Here is a 21,911-nt window from a genome sequence, read left to right as displayed (position 1 = left end):
AATAACTCAAGGTCCAACTTTACCTGTGTTCAGGAGAGGAACTTCTTCGACGTGGACTATGGCTGTCTGCCCTCTCCTCGTTTGAGTTAAGCTGAGAAAATAGAAGTAACATTAAGATCATACAAGCAATTAAGCAAATAAGCCATTTTTCTCCTGACACGATTTAGGTAGCTTTCAAAGCAGAAGTAGAATTCCCAGTTTCTTCCTAAACTGCAGAAGGTAGTTTTAAGTTTGGAGTGGCACAGCACGGGAAGAAAAAATATATAATTGATGAGTTCTGAACCCAAAAAAAGATATAAAATTGGGTTGGTTTTGAGAGTGGGGGATGTGGAAGTTTTAAGAGCAAGTCACAAGGAAAGGTAGCTGCTCAAAGTATTGGAGCATGGAGAGAGAAATATTGTACTGAGAATGGTCAATTATCATTTGTCAACAGTGTGGAGTGATGATATTAGAAAAAGAGAATAAAAGTGACTAAAGTGGTTTGAATAATCCTGGTCCATAGAAAAAGGATGCTCAACTACTGGTGATGACACTAAACTGAGTGGAAAAGCAAATTGGACAGAGGATGTGGAGAGTGCAGAGGGATACAGATAGGTTAACTGAGTGGGCCGAGGTCTGGCAGATGGAATACAACGTTGGTAATTGCAAGATCATCCACTCTGGAAGGAATAATAGAAGAGCAGATTATTATTTAAATGGTGAAAGACTGCAGCATGCTGTTGTGCAGAGTGAGTTGGGAGTGCTTGTTCAAGAATCGCAAAAAGTTGGCTTGCAGGTACAACAGGTTATTAAGGCGGCAAACGGAACGTTGGCCTTCATTGCTAGAGGGATTGAATTTAAGAGCAGGGAGGTCATGCTGCAACCATACAGGGTACTGGTGAGGCCGCATCTCGAGTACTGTGTGCAGTTCTGGTCTTCATACTTGAGGAAGGATACACTGGCTTTGGAGGCAGTGCAGAGGAGGTTCACCAGGTTGATTCCAGGGATGAAGGGGTTAACCTATGAGGAGAGATTTCGTCACTTGTGACTATAGTCTCTGGAATTCAACAGAATGAGAGGGGATCTTATAGAAACATACAAAATTTTGAAAGGGGTAAATAAGATCGAAGTAGGAAAGTTGTTTCCATTGGTAAGTGAGACTAGAACTAGGGGACTTTGCCTCAAGATTCAGGGGAGAAAGTTCAGGACAGAGATGAGGAGAAACTGTTTTTCCCAGAGAGTGGTGAATCTGTGGAATTCTCTGCCCAGGGAAGCAGTTGAGGCTTTTTCATTAAATATATTTAAGATACAGTTAAGATAGATTTTTACATAGTAGGGAAATTAAGGGCTATGGGGAAAAGGCAGGCAGATGGAGCTGAGTTTACAGACAGATCAGCCATGATCTTATTGAATGGCGGGGCAGGCTCGATTGGCTGGATGGCCTTCTCCTGCTCCTATTTCTTATGTCCTTATGGTGAATACCTCATTGAAATCATCTGCAATACATATCTGGATCTTGGGTAGTGCATCCAATGAACTTGTTGCTGGTGCAATTAGCTTCCCCCACCCCCCCCGCCCCCAATGAAGTAAAGACATTAGCACAACAGGATAATCATGAATTTAAACTTGGCCATTTCACTAATGATCTGCAGTATCAGTGACAATCCAATGCAAAACAGTGGGCACAGCTGCTGTTGCCAATGCCATTCTTTGCTAGGGTTTCCGAACAAGTTTGAGCTCATATCCCATAGGACCATAAGATATAGAAGCAGAATTAGGCCAATTGGCTCATTGAGTATCTTCCCCAATTCCGTCAAGCTGATTTCTTTTTATCCCTCTCAAACCCATTCTCCTGGCTTCTTCCCATAAAGTTTGATGCCTTGACTAATGAAGAACCTTACCAACCTCTGCTTTAAGTATACTCAATGACCTGGCCACCACAGCTGTTCGTAGCAATGAATTCAACAGATTCACCATCCCCTGGCTTGAGAAATTTCTGCTCATTTCTGTTCTAAAGGGATGTCTCTCTATCCCGAGGCTGTGCCTCTGGTCCTTAACTGCCCCACAAAAGGAAACATCCTCTTCATACCTATTCGAACTAGGTTTTCAATACTCCATAACTTTAAATAAGATACACCCAATTCTTCTCAACTCCAGCAGGTATAGGCCCAGAACCATCAAACGCTCCACATATATTAATCCTTTCATTCCCAAAATTATTCTTATGAACATCCTCTGGACCCTCTCCGATACCAGCACATCTTTGTTTAGATTGTAGCCCAAAACTGCTTACAATACTCCAAGTGCGGTCTGACCAAGGACTAATAAAGCCTCAGTATTACATCCTTGCTTTTAAATCCAAGTCCTCCCGAAGTGAATGCCAACAATGCACTTGAACTCAACCTTTAAGTTAATTTTTAGGGAATGCCACACGAGTACTCCCAAGTCCCTTTGCATATATGATTTCTGAATTGCCTCCTCATTTGGAAAATAGTCTACGTATTTATTCCTTCTACCAAAGAGCATGACCACACACTTCCATCTGCCTCTTTTTTGCTCATTCCATGAATATGCCCAAGTCCTTCTGCAGAACTGGAGTAAAGGCCCCCTTGTTTATCACTTTTGCCTCATGCCAGTCAGCCATTCTTCTATTCATGCTAGTATCATTTTTGAAATACCACGAGCTCTTACCTTGTTAAGCAGCCTCACGTGTGGTACTTTGTCAAATGCCTTCTGAAATTCCAAGTAAACAACATCAATTGACTCTCCTTTATTTATCCTGTAATTTCCTCTCAGAATTCCAACAAATTTGTCAGACAAGAATTTCCCTTTCGAACATCGTGCTGACTTTGGCCTATTTTATCATATGCCTTTAAGTACCACGAAACCTCATCCTTAGTGATGGACTCCCAACATTTTACCAACTAAGGGTTAACTGGCCTATAATTTCCTGGCTCTGCCTCCCTTCTTTCTTAGACTGCAGTGCCATTTGCAATTTTTCAGTCTTCCAGAATCTAGTGATTCTTGAAAGATCATTACTAATGCCGCCACAATCTCTTCAGTTACCTCTTTCAGAACCCTGGGGTGTAGTCCGTCTGGTTTAGTTGACTTATCTACCTTCAGCTTCCCAAGCACCTCCTCTATAGTAAAAGCAACGACACTCACTTCTGCCCTTGACACTCTTGAATTTCTAGTATACTGCTGATGTCTTCCACAGTGAAGGCTGACGAAAAATACTCAAGTTAAGAAAGGATCCAGTGCTCTACTCATTAAGTTAGTCTGCCATTTCTTTCAGAATAAATAGTCCATTTAGAACAGAGATGAGGAGGAATCTCTGTAGCCAGAGGATATGAATCTCTGGAATTCATTGCCATTAATGGCTGTTGAGGCCAAGTTATTGAGTATATTTAAAGCAGAGGTTGATAGGTTCTTGGTTAGGCAGGGCGTCAAAGGTTACAAGGAGAAGACAAATGGGGTTAAGAGGGATAATGGGTCAGCCATGATGGAAAGGTGGAACAGACTTGATGGGCTGAATGGCCTAATTCTGGCCCGATATCTTATGGGTTTTACGGTCTTACATGTTAACTGATGAATAGCCTTACCTGTATCTGTACCACGCTGCTTTTCATTTTTTGCACAGCTGTACCACTGCTTGCCGCACTTTCCTCACTGTCTGAGCTACCTGAAATCTCTCCACCTCCAATTCTCACAGGATTCTCCAAATTAACGGGAGCTTCACTGGCAGAGACGATTTCTCTCTCATTCTGAGGAATGTTTTCAACCATTTGTATGCCTGACCAAAATTTAACAGAGTCACAACTATATTTTGGATCATAATTTTAAATGTTTTAAACTAGAATCTCAATCTTCACACACAAGCTACTTAAATAAAAGTAAAAATTAGTATATACCTAATTAAACTCTGAAACATACTACAAAATTCAAGTGCTTATTCTACAAAGTACAATCCCAGCAAGGTATTTCAAATTATGACCAACCAAACTGTTATAACATTTACCAAAGTATACTTCAATATTACAGCTCACTAGAAGGAAAGAGTGGATAACAAAGATAGTTTTCTTTATTTATATTAATTATATTATATTAACTTGTTTTAAAAAAAGAAGCATCCATAACCAAACTGCAGTTTAGTGCTAATCAACATGCACCTTGCTTTATTGACACAACAGACAAGGTACAAAAGACAGATACAAAAGATCTTTAGGGAGCGGTGTCTCAGAAAGGCAGCAACCATTATCAAGGACTTCCAGCACCCAGGGCTTTTCTCACTGTTACCATCAGGTTGGAGATACAGAAGCCTGAAGGCACACACTCAGCAATTCAGGAACAGCTTCTTCCCCTCTGCCGTCCGATTCATAAATGGACATTGAAGCTTTGGACACTGCCTCACTTTTTTTTTTACTATACAGTATTTCTGTTTTGCACACTTTTTAAAATCTATTCAATATACTTAATTGATTTACTTTTAAAATTTATTTTAATGTTTTATTTTATTTTTTTTCCTCTCTGTACTAGATTATGTATTACATTGAACTGTTGCTGCTAAGTTAACAAATTTCACGTCACATGCCAGTGATAATAAACCTGATTTGAGACAGAATTCAAAACGTTATACTTTTATACTTTATTGTCGCCTAACAATTGATGCGAGAACGTACAATCATCACAGCGATATTTGATTCTGCGCTTCCCGCTCCCTGGATTACAAATCCATAGTAAATATTAAAAATTTAAATTATAAATCATAAATAGAAAATAGAAAAAAGGAAAGTAAGGTAGTGCAAAAAAACCAAGAGGCAGGTCCAGATATTTGGAGGGTACGGCCCAGATCCGGGTCAGGATCTGTTCAGCAGTCTTATCACAGTTGGAAAGAAGCTGTTCCCAAATCTGGCCGTACGAGTCTTCAAGCTCCTGAGCCTTCTCCCGGAGGGAAGAGGGACGAAAAGTCTGTTGGCTGGGTGGGTCGTGTCCTTGATTATCCTGGCAGCACCGCTCCAACAGTGTGCGGTGTAAAGTGAGTCCAAGGATGGAAGATTGGTTTGTGTGATGTGCTGCGCCGTGTTCACGATCTTCTGCAGCTTCTTCCGGTCTTGGACAGGACAACTTCCATACCAGGTTGTGATGCACCCTAGAAGAATGCTTTCTACGGTGCATCTATAAAAATTAGTGAGGGTTTTAGGGGACAGGCCAAATTTCTTTAGGTTTCTCAGGAAGTAAAGGCGCTGGTGGGCCTTCTTGGCAGTGGACTCTGCTTGGTTGGACCAAGTCAGGTCATTTGTGATATTGACCCCGAGGAACTTAAAGCTTTTGACCTGTTCCACTTGCACACCACCCATGTAAATTGGGTCGTGCGGTCTGCTACTCCTTCTGAAGTCAACAACCAATTCCTTCGTCTTGCTGACATTGAGGGATAGGTTATTGTCTTCGCACCATGCCACCAGGCTCTTAATCTCCTCTCTGTACTCAAATTCATCATTACCCAAGATACGGCTTACAATTGTTGTGTCATCAGCAAACTTCTATATTGAGTTCGTTGGAAACTTGGCTACACAATCATGGGTGTACAGTGAGTACAGCAGGGGGCTGAGTACACAGCCTTGTGGGGCACCGGTGCTCAGAGTGATTGTAGAGGAGAGCTTGCCCCCTATTTTTACAGCCTGGGTCCTGTCTGTGAGGAAGTTGAAGATCCAGCTGCAGATCTGAGTGCTAAGGCCCAGGTTCCAGAGCCTAGGGATCAGTTTATTTGGAATGATGGTATTAAAGGCAGAGCTGTAGTCAATGAAAAGGAGCCTTATGTATGCGTCTTTATTCTCCAGGTGTTCTAAGGAGGAATGTAGAGTCAGAGAGATGGCATCTGCTGTTGATCTGTTGCTCCGGTAGGCGAATTGCAAAGCTTCGAGGTTGACCAGTAGGCTGTGGTTGATGTGTGCCATAACCAATCGCTCGAAGCACTTCATAGCAATTGATGTCAGAGCAACAGGTCGATAGTCATTCAGGCATGCCACCTTGCTCTTCTTCGGCACCAGGATTATCGTTGCCTTCTTAAAACACGAGGGGATCTTAGACTGAAGCAAGGAGCAGTTGAAGATGTCAGCAAACACTCCAGCTAGCTTGCTTGCAGAGTTCCGGAGAACCCGTCCCAGGATGCCATCTGGGCCCGTCACCTTCCTTGGATTTACCTTCAGGAAGGCCCTTTTAACGTCCTCCTCGGTGACGATGAATCTCAATGCCACCAGGTCCGGTTCATCCGGAGGGAGTGGGACGCTCCTCTTCTGTTCGAATCTTGCGTAGAATACGTTAAGTTCGTCAGGAAGAGAAGCGCCTACTGATATGTGAGGGTTCCTTAAGGCTGTCAGAGTCCGGGAGGAGGGGAGGGTGTTAGTGTGGATAAACTCCCACTACCTATCAAATGCTCCCAATGCGTACGTCTCAAATAGCCTCTGACAACCAAGTTCTGCTCCTGACCTTCATGCATTTCATGTATGGTTTAGGTAAAAAACCCGGCAGAACCATTTCTACTGACAGGAGAAAGGGCAAGAGCAGGTTACTAGCATCCTAAAACCAGTTGCTCCAGGAGATGGAGCTCGTCAGCCTTGGCGGCTCGTCCAGGAAGGAAAACAGTGAACTCAAACCTCAACTGCCTTGCGGGCTATATCCCCTCATAGGTAAGGTTTCAGGAGTAAACCCAGGGGGAAAAGCTGGTGCTGGAGTCCCGCAGGTAGTCCTATATTCAAGTTCAATGCAGACTGGCAACTACAATGCTGGTGCTGCTAAACTGTATTGGTCTCTACCATTCCTTTGGATTCATCAGCTCCATGGAGAAGAGAAGCTTGCTGCGAGGGCAACAGTTTGCTCTCCATATTGTACTGTCCTGGCTTGCACATTGATATGTAGACAGCTAGGAAGTTATATCCGTGGGCGACTTAGATCTGCTCAAATTTGCCACAATAGGTCCACAGCAAATGCCATTTCATTAGCTCTTCACTTAACCCCGGAACATCCAGACAGCAAATATGCATACATCAGGATGCTCTTTATAGGCTGCAGCTCGGCAGTCAATACTATCAGCCCCTCGAGACTAATCAATAAGCTTCAAGACCTTGGCCTCACTACACTCTTGTGCAATTGGATCCTCCATTTCCTCACTTGCAGAACCCAGTCAGTTGGAAACAACATCTCCTCCGCAATCTCTATCAGTACAGGTGCAACACAAGCCTGTGTGCTTAGTTACACACTATACTTGCGACTGTGTGGCTAAGCATAGCTCCAATGCCACATTCAAGTTTGCTGATGACACCGTCAAAGGTGGTGAAGAATCAGCAACCTCTCACTCAATGTCAGCAAGACTAAAGAGCTGATTATTGACTTCAGGAGGAGGAAACACGAGGTCCATGAGCCAGTCCTCATTCAAGGATCAGAGGCGGAGATGATCAGTAACTTTAAATTCCTCTGCGTTACAGCAGCGCCTCTGGTTCCTTAGAAGTTTGCAAGGATTTAACATGCCATCTCAAATTTTGACAAACTTCTATAGATATGTGGTAGAGAGTATACTGACTGGTTGCATCACAGCCTGCTATGGAAACACCAATGCCTTTGAACAGAAAATCCAACAAAAAATAGCGGATATGGCCCAGTCCATCCTGGGTAAAATCCTCCTCACCACTGAGCATTATCTGCACAGAGCACTGTCGCAGGAAAGAAGCATCCATCATCAGAGACTCCCACCAATCAGGTGCTGCTCTTTTCTCGCTGCTGCCATCAGGAAAAAGGTACAGGAGCTTCAGAACTCACACCACCAGGTTCAGGAACACTTAATACCCCTAAACCATCAGGCTCTTGAACCAGAGGTGGATAACTTCACTCATCTTCACTTGTCCCAACATTGAAAAGTTCTCACAAACTATGGAACCATTCTCAAGGACACTTCATCTCATTTTCTCGATATTTATTGCTTTTCATAATATTTTTTTGTATTTGCATTGTTTGTTTTGCACATTGGTTGTCATCTTGTTGATACGGTCTATCATTGATTCTAGTATGATTATTGGACTTATTGAGTATTTTCACAAGGAAATGAATCTCAGGGTCGTCTATGGTGACATATATATACTTTGATAATAAATTTACTTTGAACTTTGATCCCAACCAACTGATGGGTGAAAGACAATTAGATAATACAGGCAACCCCCTGCTTCATGGAGGTTTGTGTTTCTAGAAAGTGGTCCATGTCCCTATTTTCTGTATTGCAAAGCCTCTTCATCTGTGCATGGATCAAGAAATGTAAGTTGAAAAAGAAAAAAACCTCTATTTCTTTGTTTATTCCTACTGCCAAATCCCTCCCTACACTACCACATGTGCACACACATTTCTTGAGAGTGAGTGTTACTTTATATCTCAAATTTTTGGGTAGTGACTTGTAAATTTTGCAAGGAATTATTGACGTTTCGGGTTGAAACTTTGCTTTAGGGCAGATACAGAGTTTAAATGTGCAACAGCAGCAACACCTTTCTTCTCAGAGATGCTGCTTGACCCACTGAGTTCTTACTGCAAACCATTTGTCTCCTATTTTAGGCTTGCTAGCCAGAAAATAGTGGGGTTGAGGTAAGTGAATATATTCAAGATGAAGAGCCTCAGATACTTCAGCTATAGGGGACACTGCAGAAGAATGGTTTCAATGGGCTGACTGAACTACGCCTGTTGCTGGTTCTAACATTAGGAGTCCGGTAGTACGGCTCAAGGTCAGATGTGAAAGGATCTGATCTGCTGTCCTCCGTGGTACATACTTCCATTTTGCAATATGCAAGCAGGGGTCTTGTCAACGTCCATGCAACACACTGACCTATATAAAACTATTACTTGACAATCTCTGAAGAGGAGTGATGGAGCTGGTAGAGCTGCTGCCTCACTAATTCATTGACCCAGGTTCAGTCCTGACACTCGGAGCTGTCCTAATCAAAGTTTGCACATTCTCCCTGTTGCCATGCGGGTCTCCTTCAGCAGCTCTAGTTTTCCCCACATCCCAAAACTGGATTGGTAGGCTCATTGACCTTTGTAAATTGCCCAAAGTGACTGAAAGCATCTGCATTAAGGTGATGGGAATGCAGGGAAAATAAGATTGGTGTAAATGGTTGCTTGAAGGTCATTGTGGACTCGGTGTTTCTGTGTGGCATGATCTTAAGTTTTTGCAACATAAATCCACTGTACCTAGTTTAGCGTTACCCCACAGAATGTCTAATTTGTTTGAAGCTTAAACAGCAGATTACAGTTTCAACAAACCAACTTCTTGAGAGTCGTCTCAAACTTCAGTGGGGTTTAACACTAAGCTAGGTACAGAGGATTCATGTTGCAAAGGCTTGAAGTCACACCACACCGAAACACCCAAGTCCACAATGACTTTTAAGTACCCATTTACAAAGAGTAATGAGAAAGACTTTTTTTTCTGTTGGAATAACTCTTTACAATTATGTATTAATTCTTTAAACAAAAATATAAATACCATGATCATTAAATAAAAATAGCCAAATATTCAAAACGTACTGAAATGCAGTAGTTATACACTTTAGACAAAAGGTTCAGTAATTACACTTCTGAAATGACTCCTACGTAAGTTATCATTTGTATTTCTTTATGTGGTGCCACAACCAAGTTGTGTAGCTCTCTCTGATGCATAGAATTTTATTTATTGCACCAACACATTAATACGAACTAAATTTAATAAATAAGTCTATTTTTAAAGAGGGTAGATTTTCAGTTACAAAAGTAAGCTTAATTTGTAGATTGACATATCCAAAATCACTATACCTGATTTGTCCCTTGATTTTCTGCTCTCTTCATCCTGCTCTTTGGGTGAAGATGACCGAGAATGTCCTGATAGCTTCCTCAAACTTGAAACTGGGCTACATGACTTGGATTTCATCTTCCGAGGAGGTGCACCCGGACTCTCAGATCCGGATCTGGATCCAGAACCATCCCTCCTCTCAGAGGAAGATGATCGTTGCCTCTTTTTCTGAGGATACTTCGGTTCCTTTCCATCAGTACTTTCTAAAATCGGACTCTGTTGTCTTTGACTGGATACATGTGGACTTTGGATATTTGAATTATCACCTCCCAGATCAGATGACAAAGTACTGTCAGGTTCTTTATTTTCAGGACTTATTTTTTGACTGCTCCTTTCATCTATTTTTTCAGTGTCTGACAGAAACTTTCCACTTTTTTGAGAACTCGGTGTAACCCGAACTGGGGAAGATTCTGATGCGTCGGAGTCATGTTTTTTCTCACTTGAAGATACTCCATTAGGACTCTGTATTTCCCTTTCAGGTGATTGATTTCCATACATTTGACCACACGAACTTGGCAACTGGGATTGGTCTTGGTCCTGGTCCTGCAGAGGACTATGACTTTGAGAAGGGATTTTTCCAGTACTGTCTGCAGGACAAAGCACCCTTTTTTCATCTGACGATTGAAAAGCTTCAAACCTGTCTTTGTTACCATCAGGTCCTGTTCTCCCACCATCGTCAAGTACAGATAATGGTGACTTCTCAGAATGAAGACCAGGAAGTGATATCCGCTGCTCTAAATCAGAGCCAGGCTTATCTTTGCTCTCTTCTTCACTGGATGTTGAAGACGATGAAGATGATGAGGATGAGGAAGAGGTAGAGGATGAAGAAGAGGATGATGATGATGAAGACGATGATGATGAGGAGGTGGAAGATGATGTACTGGACGATCTTCGTCTTGAACTTGCAGAAGAATTTCTACTTCTGTTTTTTTTACTTTTCTTTTTACTTCTTGATTCTTCATTGCTGATACTTGCAGGCAAATCTTTCTCCAAACTTGTAGGAGAGACAGTAAGAGTTCTATTGCTTGTGGAATGTATATTCTCGGACCAATTCTGTGTCCCTTGGTCAGGACTTGGTTCATGGCTACATTCTTCCTGGTTTGCAGGAGTTTTACTTTCTTCCAGACAATCTGGATGTACCATTCTGCTTTTCTGAAAATCAGAAATTTCATCATGTGATGATCTGGGACTTTCTATCTCTGATTTGTGTGTTTCTATTGCACTTGAATGTGGTGAAGCATCAGGTTTTTGTTGCTGTGCTTGAGGAGTACATTCACGATCATCACCTCTACTTCTGGAGGAGACACTTGGAGAATTTTGTTTTGTACTTTCAGGACTGTTATTTCGGGAACATTCTCCAACAGAGCATACTTCAGACTGTTTGGTGCTTGGTGATTTGGTGCTTGGCTCATTACTATCTGGACTTTCAGAAGCATTACCTCTTCCCTGTGTAACAATACATTCTTCTTTCCTTCTCTCTGGTTCAGATTCTACTATTTTGCTGTTTTTCTGGGATTTGTTTCTAAAATTTGAAGAATGTGAATCAGGACTCTTGGAACTTTTATGACCTTCTCTGTGAGGACTATGAGACGAGCTATCTGACCTTCGATGTCTACTCTTCCTGATTTTCTCCTTTGAATCACGACTAGAATGGAACTGCCTTGATCTTGAAGGACTATAGCTTCTTGAACGTGCTCGACGAGTATTTTCTTCTACCTGTAAACTTCTCCTGCTACTGGATGGGCGCATTTCTTTAGATCTTTTGTCCTTACTGTCTGGACTTCTTTTGTGACTGTCAGCCTTCTCTGATCTAATGCTATACTTTGAAGTTGTAGCCTCTTTCCTTGATGATCGGCGAGGACTGCGGGAAGTGGATCTGCATTCCCGCCTTTGTTGTCTGGGGGAAGAGCTATTAGATTTTCTTCTGCGTCTTCTATTCCTATCATCCCCAGTTTTACTCCTTGAATCTGGACTGTACCTTCGCCTAAACTCTTGAGGACTATGACTTCTTGAAGGTTCTTTCCAAGAAGGTTCTGGTGAACGGCGCCTCCTGACACTCTCTGGCCTTCTTTCCTTTGACCAGCTTGATTGTTTGGTATCTGAATGCCTTTCTTCTCTGAAGGTTAGCTTTTCATCTCTTCTGTCTCGATTAGATGTCCTCATCCGGTGGTCCCCATGTGAGGAAGTTCGCTCTCTTCTCTCAGAGTGCCTTTCTTCTTTTCTCCTCCTGGTATTTCTGGGTGATTTTCCCCTTTTCTTCTCGAGACTTGAAGAAGAACTCCCACTACTGCTTCCTGTACTACCACTGCTGCTGCTGCTGCTACTGCTGCTGCTACTTCCACTTGAATTGCTTGAACTGCTACTGGAAGAGCTGTTACTACTGCCACTGCTGCTGCTGGATGAGCTGGAATCACTGTCACTGCTGCTGTCTCTGAAGAGAGAAAAGAGAAATTTAAGAAATCGCTAAAAACTACTAACATTTTCTTGTATTAACTTTTCTTTTTAAACTTTATTTTTTTCCTCAACAATTATTCATTTTGGTCACAATGGACTGGCATCAAAGTCCGACATACAATAAAATCTCACTGCTTCTAACATGAGCCTGACTCACTATACTAATTGGCAATACTATTTTCAGTTAATCCTTTATATCATGGAATATTTTAAAAACATGGCAAAAATGCTATATAAAAACATGACTTCTAGCCCAACTAGCACAAACAATGGGGCTTTACTGGACATCGAAGCTATCAGGGTTGAGATAGAATTGGTACTTCCACAATGTGCCTCTCAGCCATGCAAGTTTTGATCTTCAGCAAAGCCTCGACAATTTTCCCAGTTTTCTGCTATTTTTTTTCATTCATTTTCATTCACACTGACAATGAGCATCTGCCGTCCATCCCAGATCACCAAAGAATGTATTAAGTTAAATATGCATCAAACTAACAAGAAACAATGTCACCCCCTGAAAGATAATAAGGCATTAAGACCACAGGAGCAGAATTAGGCCACTCGATGCATCGTCTGTTCTGCCATTCCATCATGGCCGATTTATTATCCCTCTCAAATCCACTCTCCTGCCTTCTCCCCATAATAGACTAATCAAAACATACTCAATGACTTGGCCTCCACAGCCATCTGTTGCAATGAATTTCTCAGATTCACTACCCTCTGACAAAAGAAATTCCTCCTCATCTATTTTAACTGGACACCCCTATATTCTGAAGCTATGCCCTCTGATCCGAGGCTCACCCACTACAGGAAAAATCCTCTTCACATCCACTTTAACTAGGGCTTTCAATATTCAAAAGGTTTTAATGTGATTTCCTACCCCCCTGCCCAAATCTTCTAAACTCCAGCGAGTACAGGCCAGAGCCATGAAACACATGTTAACCCTTTTATTCCCAGAATCATTCTTGTGAACAACCTCTGAGCCCTTTCCAGTATCAGCCCATTTTTTCTTTGACAATGGGCCCAAAATTTTTCACAAAATTCCAAGTGCTATCTGCCCAATGCCTGAAAGAGCATCACATCCTTCTCTTATATTCCAGTCCTGTCAAAATGAATGGTAACATTGCATTTGCCTTCCTTACTACCAACTCAATCTGCAAGTTAACCTTTAGGGAATCCTGTACAAAGACTTCCAAGTCCCTTCGCACCTTTGATTTTTGAATTTTCTGCCTGTTCAGAAAATCGTCCACACCTTTATTCTTTCTACCAAAGTGCATGACCATACACTTTCCCTACATTATATTCCATATGCCATTTATTTGCCTCTTCACCCAATCTGTTTAAGTCTTTCTGCACACTCCATACATCCTCAACACTACCTGCCTTTGCATTCTCTGCCAACCGGGCCACAAAGCCATCAATTCCATTATCTAAATCACTGACGTTTAACTTGAAAAGAAACTGCCCCAATACAAACCCTTGCAAAACACCACTAATCATCCTCAGCCAAATGGAATAGGCCTCTGTAATTCCCCTTACTCCACTATAATACTGATACATCAGACTTCAGCTTCTTCTTCTCAACTGCACAGTGAATTCTATCATATTATGATCACTTTCTCCTTAGGGTTCTTTTATTTTAAGCTCCTAAATCAAATCTGATTCATGTAATTAAAATAATGGTGAAACAAAGTAGAGGTTTTGAGAAATCCATTCCTGACACCAAATTTTCTTCTATGGATCTATTTGCACATGAGTTTAAAATCCCAACGGCAGTGGTGGGATTCAATTCATTATAATCAATTCTTCAAGATATTTTTCTCCAGCTTTTCTCTCACACGTGCTCATTACCAAACTTCTCCTATTTTTATATCTTGGGCTAGTTTACTTTCCTAATATATCTTCACTTTTTTTATTGCTTGCTTAGTAGTTCTTTATTGTTTTTTTAAGGTTTTCCCAATCTTCCAGTGTCCTACTACTCTTGGCAACTGTGTATGCATGAGCTTTCTGTTTGATGTATTCTTTTACTTCAAGGCTTATTCTCCCCACCCTCACTGTCCTTAATATTTAATTGGAATATACTTTTTTTTAAGAACCGTAAAGATCTCTTTAAAAGTCTTCCACTGTTCCTCAACTGTTCTACCATACAGCCTGTGATCCCAGTCTACTGCGGAGAGTTCCTCCCTCATCCCATTGTATCTCTCTTATTTAGGCATAACACTAGTTTTAGATCATTTTAGGAGGAGAGGAGAAGATGGCGGTGTGACGCAGCGCCCGCAGCAACTCCGGTGATGAATATCTGTTATTTGTCAAGTAGGGTGCCGTGCACAATTCTGATTTGATGGAGGCAGACATGAGAGCACAGAGGAACACCTGGTGAAACTTCTGAAATGCCTGTTTCGCTGCCGCTGCTATTGTGTGATCCAAAATCTCCAGGGAGGAAGGCCCCAAGTCCTCCGCTTTGCTTGTTGCTCGGGGCGGGGTCGAAGCACTCGGCAGAGACGGTGCTCGGTGTCGGAGGCTCGAAGTTTTCGGACGGACTCAAGAGTTGGCTGTGGTCGGGTGCTTCCAGGATGCTGCATAGGCAAGTTTGCGGCACTGGAGGCTCATGGCAGGGAGAGGTTCTCCCTTCTACCGTCTGTGTAAGATGTTGGGACTACCGGGACTTTGCGACTTTTTTTTTTACTGTGCCCATGGTCTGCTCTTTATCAAATTACGGTATTGCTTTGCACTGTTGTAACTATATGTTATAATTATGTGGTTTTTGTCAGTTTTAGTCTTGGTCTGTCCTGTGTTTCTGTGATATCATACTGGAGGAACATTATATCATTTCTTAATGCATGCATTTCTAAATGACAATAAACGAGGACTGAGTGTCCTCATAATCTAATCTAATTTTATTACATCCTCCAGTTCTATGAGAAATTCAATCATACTGTGATCACTCTACAATTGGATCCTCAGTTACAAGATCATTCATTTTTATCTGTCTCATTGTACAGGACCAGATTTAAGATAGCATTTTCCCATTAGTTCAATGACATTCTGTTCAAAAAAGCCACCACCGGATGCATTCCATCAAGCTCCCTACACATGCATGAGAAATTTCTTGGTATATTGCCCATGCCAATGTCATGTTATTATTCAAAGGTCTATAGATGACTCCCACCAGTGTTTCTTTTCCTTTCACTATTCCTAAACTCTGCCCAGATGGATTCAACATTCTGCTCTTCAGATTTTATATTGTCTCTCACTATCATCAAGATTTCATCCTTAATTAAGAGCACTGCCCCACCTCCCAGACTTTCCAGCCAATTCTTCCACATTACCTGATACTCTTGGATAGTTAATTCCCAGTCATCACCACCCTACAACTATGTTTCTGAAATGGCCATCTAATCATTTGAATTAAAGCTTGCTTTGAATACTACATGCATTCAGATAAATTGCCTTTACACTCAGTCATTTTAGAATCTAGTAAACTTTGTGTCCTTTGTGCTTGACTTTTCAATCTCTACTTTTCTCTTTTCTAACTTTTGCATTAGACTTGCATTGTTTCCCTATCTTCCTGACTCTGTAGATTCACATATTCTCTCCCAAACACCATGAGCAAACACTCCCAAGAACATTGATCTTTGCCCTGCCCAGCTGTAGGGCATCGAGTGTCTACTGGTTCCATCTCTCTAGATCCACTTACAATGCCCCAGAAATCTGAAACCTGCTCTCCTAACTATGTTGCTATTGCTACTCACATGTTGCATAGATAATAAACCTGAGATTATTAACTTTGAGTTCCTACTTTTCAATTTATCTCCTAATTCACTAAATTCAACTTGAACCTTCTCCTGCTTTTTTCCTATATCATTGGTACCTACATGCAACATAACTCGCTTCTTGAACTTTGCTTGAAATAATGAGTGAGAGAGCAACATCTTGCAGTACAAGAGCCATTTGAAAACTTCAAGAAACTTCAGGAGTAAGTGGTAAATGAAGCAAACAAAAAAAAAGTAGCTGCAGGTGGGCGGCCATTATTGGAGTGAGGCAGTGTCAGAATTGCTGGCTTTGGCTCAACAGGCGCAGACGCTGGCTGTAAGTAAGTTTCTAGTAATTTTTGTTTCTGTTTGTACATAGCTGATATGCTGAGAATGGATCCAGAGTTAAGCGTTATGTCCCTTGTGTGAGATATGGGAACTTTGGAAGAACTCCAGTCTCCCATTATATCTGCACAAAGTGCACCTAGCTCCAATTCCGAAGAGATCATATAAAGAAACTGGAGTTGTAGCTCAATGTTCCTCTGCTCATACGGAAGAATGAGGTGGTGATAGATAAGAGCTAATTTGCAGGAGACAGACACCTGGATGGCTGTCAAGAAAGGAAGTAGGCAGCCAATGCAGACCCCTTTGTCTGTTCCCCTCAATAATAGGTATACCACTTTGAATACTGTTACTGGGGGTGGAGGGCGAGAACGACCTACCAGAGAGAAGCTGCAATGAGCAGGCCTCTGCCACTGTCTAGCTCTGTGGCTCAGAAGAGAAGGGGGAGAAGAGCAGTGCTCCAGTAATTACTTGCACTGACAACTCGTTCCATACTCTCACCATGAGTAAAGAAGCTTCCCCCATGTTCCCCTTAACCAGTGACTTCCAGTTGTCCTACACAACCTCAGTGGAAAAAGCCTGCTTGCATTTACCTGAAATATATCCCTCATAATTTTGTATACCTTAATCAAATCTCTCCTCAACCTTCTACACTCCTGGGAATAAAAGTCTAACCTATTCAATCTTTTCTTATAACTCAGGACCTTCTGTACAGGCAACATCCTTGCAAATTTTCTCTGAACTCTTTCAATCTTATTTACATCTTTCCTGTAGGTACATGACTAAAATTATACACAATACTCCAAATGAGATCTCACATATGTCATATACCACTTCAGCATAACATCCCAATTCCTAAAATCAATACTTTTGATATACGAAGGCCAATATATTTCTATCTACCTGTGACAACATTTTCAATGAATTATGTATATAGAGAGAAAACCTACAGCACAATACAGGCCCTTCGGCCCACAATGCTGTGCCAAATATGCCCTTACCTTAGAACTACCTAGGCTTACCCACAGCCCTCTATTTTTCTAAGCTCTATGTACCTATCCAGGAGCTTCTTAAAAGACCCTATCATTTCTACCTCCCCCACCACCGCCGCCAGCAACCCATTCCAATCACTCACCACTCTGCGTAAAAAAACTTATCCCTCACATCTCCTCTGTACCTACTTCTAAGCACCTGAAAACTATGCCCGCTCGTGCTAGCCAACAATGTACCTTTAATCCCAGATCCCTTTGTTCTACCATACTCCTCAGTGTCTGCCACTCACTGTGTAAGAACTATTGTGGCTGGTTCTCTAAAGTGCATCTCCTTACACTTATCTGCATTATATTCCATCTGCCATTTTGCAGCCCACTTTTCCAGCTGGTCCAGATCCCACTGCAGGGTTCAATAGTCTTCTTCCCTGTCCACTACGCCACCAATCTTGGGGTCATCCGCAAATTTGCTGATCCAATTGACCACATTATCATCCAGACTGTTGATATCGATGACCAACAACAATTCCTGCAGCACTCCACTAGTCATATGCAACCACCTACTTCCACTCTCTGACTTCTCCTGCAAAACCAGTGTTTTATCCAGTTTATAACCTCATCTTGAATGCCAAGGTTCTGAACCTTCTTGAGCAATCTCCCATGCAGGACCTTGTCAAATGCCTTGCTGAAATCCATGTAGACAACATCCACTGTCTTGCCTTCATCAATTTTTCTGGTAACTTTCTCAAAAAATTCTAAGATCAGTTAGACATGATCTACCACATACAAAGCTGTGCTGCCTATCCCAAATCACTCCCTGTCGATCCAGATACTCATATATTCGGTCCCTTAGAAAATCTTCCAATAACTTTCTGACCACAGATGTTTGGCCCACTGGCCTATAATTTCCTTGTTTATTCTTAGAGCCTTGCTTAAACAGTGGAACACCATTAGTTATCCTCCAATCCTCCAGTACTTTACTTGTCACCAAGGATGATTTAAATATCTCTGCTAGAAGTCCTGCAATTTCTGCACTTGCCTCCCACAGGATCTGAGGGAGAACCGTGTCAGGTCTTGGAGATTTGCCCACCCTGATTTACCTCAAGACAGCAAACACGTCTTCTTCTGTAATCCGTACAAGGTCCACGATCTCACAGCTGATTTGCTTTATTTCTTATAGACCATGTCTTTAAGAAGTAAAGTAGTAATCTCCAGGCATAGATTACCCATTCTGATCTTCCAGAGGACCAATGCAAGGATTCCCTTGCAATCCTTTTGCTCGTAATATATCTGTAGATGCCCTTAGGATTCTTCTTCAATTTATCTGCCACAGCAACCTCCTGCCTTCTTTTAGACGTCTAGATTTCTTTCTTAAGTGTTCTCTTGCATTTCTTCTTCTCCATAAGCATCTCATTTGTTCCTACCTGCCTATACCAACTAAGCAACTCCTTTCTTTTTAACTAGGACCTCACAATCTATTAAAAAACCAAGGTTCTCTAAACCTATCATTCTTGCGTTTTATTCTGACAGGCAAATACAAGCTTTGTACTCTCAACATCTCACTTTTGAAGGCCTCCCACTTACCAAGTACACGTTTGCCAGAAAACAGCCTGTCCCAATCCACACTTGCTAGATCCTTTCTGCTACTATCAAAATTGGCCTTTCTCCAATTCTGAATCTCAACCAGAGGGCCAGAACCATCCTTTTCCTTAATTACCTTGAAACTAATGGCAATATGATCACTAGGTGCAAAGTGTTCCCCGACAAAATCTTCTGTCACTTGCCCTGTTTGATTCCCTAACAGCAGATCAAGTATTGTACACGCTCTCATTGGGACTTCTATGTACTGATTAAGGAAGCTTTCCTGAACATATTTGACAAACTCTATCCCATCTCGTCCTTCTACAGTGCGGAAGTCCTAGTCAATATGTGGAAAGTTAAAATGACCTACTATAAAAATGGCACAAGCGGGCGACTTCTCCCAGCTCATTGGCAAAACAGTCAAATCCTTCCTGTTGCAATGTCTCTATTTTCCTTCTCATGGTGGTTGGGATCCTATCCGGATCTTTGATATACAGTGACACTCAAAACAACTGCAGTCCTGCACGACGACCTGTTCCTGCTCTTGGAGCTCAATCAGCGGTGTTTCAATATGTCCAGGTGCGGCCTGAAGTCCAGCGTGTTCGGAGCCTGCGCGGCCTTGTGGACATCAAAGATAGCTAAAATGGCTGTCGGAAGGCTCTGCACTTGGAAACCGATTTGTCAGTTCTCGTCAAGGAACTTGAAATAAAAAGCAATGTTTTAGACTGACTGTAACATCAAAATAATGACTGTTGTCTCCCCTGTCACTGTAGGAGCGGTATTTGTCTCTCCTTTGTTAGTGAGAGAGAGCCTGTGGGATGTCAAAAACATTGGAATGAACAGTTAGTTTTTGATATACTGTAGACCATGGTCTCCCTTTGTTGCTTGCATGGTGGGAGGAGGGAGTACTGATCCCTGATGCTTGAATAAGTGGGGAGTGGGAGGGGAGCATTGGTGCTGCTTGCTGCTGCCTGTGTATGACGGGGCAGAGGGCTTTGGAGTTCTTACTTTTTTTTGGGGGGGGGGGTTCCCTTTGGTTGTCTGAAGAGTAAGAAGTTGTATATTGTATATATTCTGTGATATTAAATGGAACTATTGAACTATAACAATGTTGTTTTTTGCAACAGTTTGTGATATCACTACAAATTTGTTCCTCAAAATCCCACAGACTGTTGGGTGATCTATAATATAGCCCCATTGAAGTGATCATACTTCTCCGATTTTTCAGTTCCATCCATAAAGCCTCACTAGACGAGTTCTCCAACCAGTCCTGAGCATTTTCCCTGACCAGTAACACCACCCCGTCCACTTTAATCTTTCCTGCTCCATCACGTCTAAAACAAGGGAACCTGGAATACTGAACTGCCAGTCCTGCCCCTCCTGCAACCAAGTCTCAGTAATGGCTACAATATCATAATTTCATGTGTTGATCCACGCCCTGAACTCATTTGCCTTTCCCATAATACTTCTTGCATTGCTCAAAACATTAGTCCCACAATACACAACTTTTTGTTTCCTGACTTTGCCTGAAGTCTTTACATATATCTCCATAACCACCTGGCTTTCTGGTTCCCATCCCCCTGCAAAGAAATCTGGGCAGAATTTTGCCTCGCAGATGCCAGGATCAGGGATGTCTCAGATTCAGTCCAGAGTGTTCTGGAAGGGGGAGGAAGAACAGCCAGAAGTACATATTGGCACTCATGACCTTAATAGGAAATGAGAGGAGGTCCTAAAGAGAAAATATAGGGAGCTAGGTAGAAAGCTGAAAAGCAAGACTTCCAGAGTAGTAAACTCTGGATTGCTGCCTATGCCACACACCAGTGAAGTTAAGAATAGGGTGACTTGGGAGAAGAATGCTCAGCAAGGAATTGGTGCAGTGCGTCAGATCTTCAGATCATTTGGATCTCTTCGGGGAAAGGTATAATCCATACAAAAAGGACAGGTTACACCTGAACCCGGGGGGGGGGGGGTGAAAGAGGCCCAACATCCTTGTGGGCAGGTTTGCTAGAACTATTGGGGAGGGATTAAACTAATTTGACAGGGGGATGGGAACCAGAATGAGTATGAGGTAGTTGATATACAAGTGGAGGCAGTGTGTAGTGAGGCTGAGCTGCCAGATGATAGGGCAAAACTGTAGTCTGTGGGATGATGTGAAGTGGAATATGGAGGCAAAATCGAAAAGGGTGATGAATACTGGACTGAAGGTATTATATTTGAATGCACACAACATACAGAATGAGGTAAATGATGTTGTAGTGCAATTAGAGATTGGCAGGTAGGGCGTTGTGGGTGTCAGTGAGTCGTGGATGAAAGAAGATCGTACTTGGGTGCTTAACATCCAAGGATATATATTGTATTGAAAGGACAGGCAGGTAGGCAAAGGGGATAGAGTGGCTCCATTAGTAAAAAATGAAATCAAACCCCTGGAAAGAGGTGACGTAGAATCTTTGTGGGTAGAGTTAAGAAATTGCAAAGGTAAAAATACCTTGATGGGAGTTATATACAGGCCTCCAAATAGTAGCCAGGACATGGGATATAAATTACAATGGGAAATAGAAAATGCATGTCAAAAGGACAGTATTATGATAGTAATGGGGGATTTCAAAATGTAGGCAGATTGGGAAAATCGTGTTGCTGCTGCATCCCAAGAGGGGGAATTCGTAGAGTGCCTAGAAGATGGCTCTTTCAAGCAGTCTGTGGTTGAGCCAACTCGGGGAAGGGCAATTCTGGATTAGGTTTTATATAATGAATCATATTTGATTAGGGAGCTTAAGGTAAAGGAACCCTTCAGAAGTAGTGCTCATAATATTATAGAATTCACCCTGCAGTTGGAGAGGAAGAAGATAAAGTGAGATGATTCACTATTACAGTGGAGTAAAGGGAATTACAGAGCATGAGCGATGAACCGGCCAAAGTTGATTGGAAGGGGACACCAGCAGGAATGACAGCAGAATATCA

General features: G+C 42.0%; 1 protein-coding gene across 1 annotated transcript in view; it reads right to left on the bottom strand.

The window, feature by feature from the left end:
* Positions 1-21,911, bottom strand: part of cwc22 (CWC22 spliceosome associated protein homolog) — an 87,486-nt gene that overhangs the window by 50,699 nt on the left and 14,876 nt on the right. The window contains exons 2-4 of the mRNA XM_072261771.1: positions 9,802-12,269; positions 3,582-3,772; positions 24-91 (exon numbers count right to left, since the gene is read on the bottom strand). Of these exons, the coding sequence (XP_072117872.1) occupies positions 24-91; positions 3,582-3,772; positions 9,802-12,269 (2,727 nt within the window). The remainder of the gene's footprint in view (positions 1-23; positions 92-3,581; positions 3,773-9,801; positions 12,270-21,911) is intronic.

Source organism: Mobula birostris, chromosome 6 (genome assembly GCF_030028105.1).
Source record: "Mobula birostris isolate sMobBir1 chromosome 6, sMobBir1.hap1, whole genome shotgun sequence".
NCBI classification, from domain to species: Eukaryota; Metazoa; Chordata; class Chondrichthyes; order Myliobatiformes; family Myliobatidae; genus Mobula; species Mobula birostris.
Note: the sequence above shows the minus strand (reverse complement) of the source record. Positions and strands in the feature narration are given on the sequence as shown.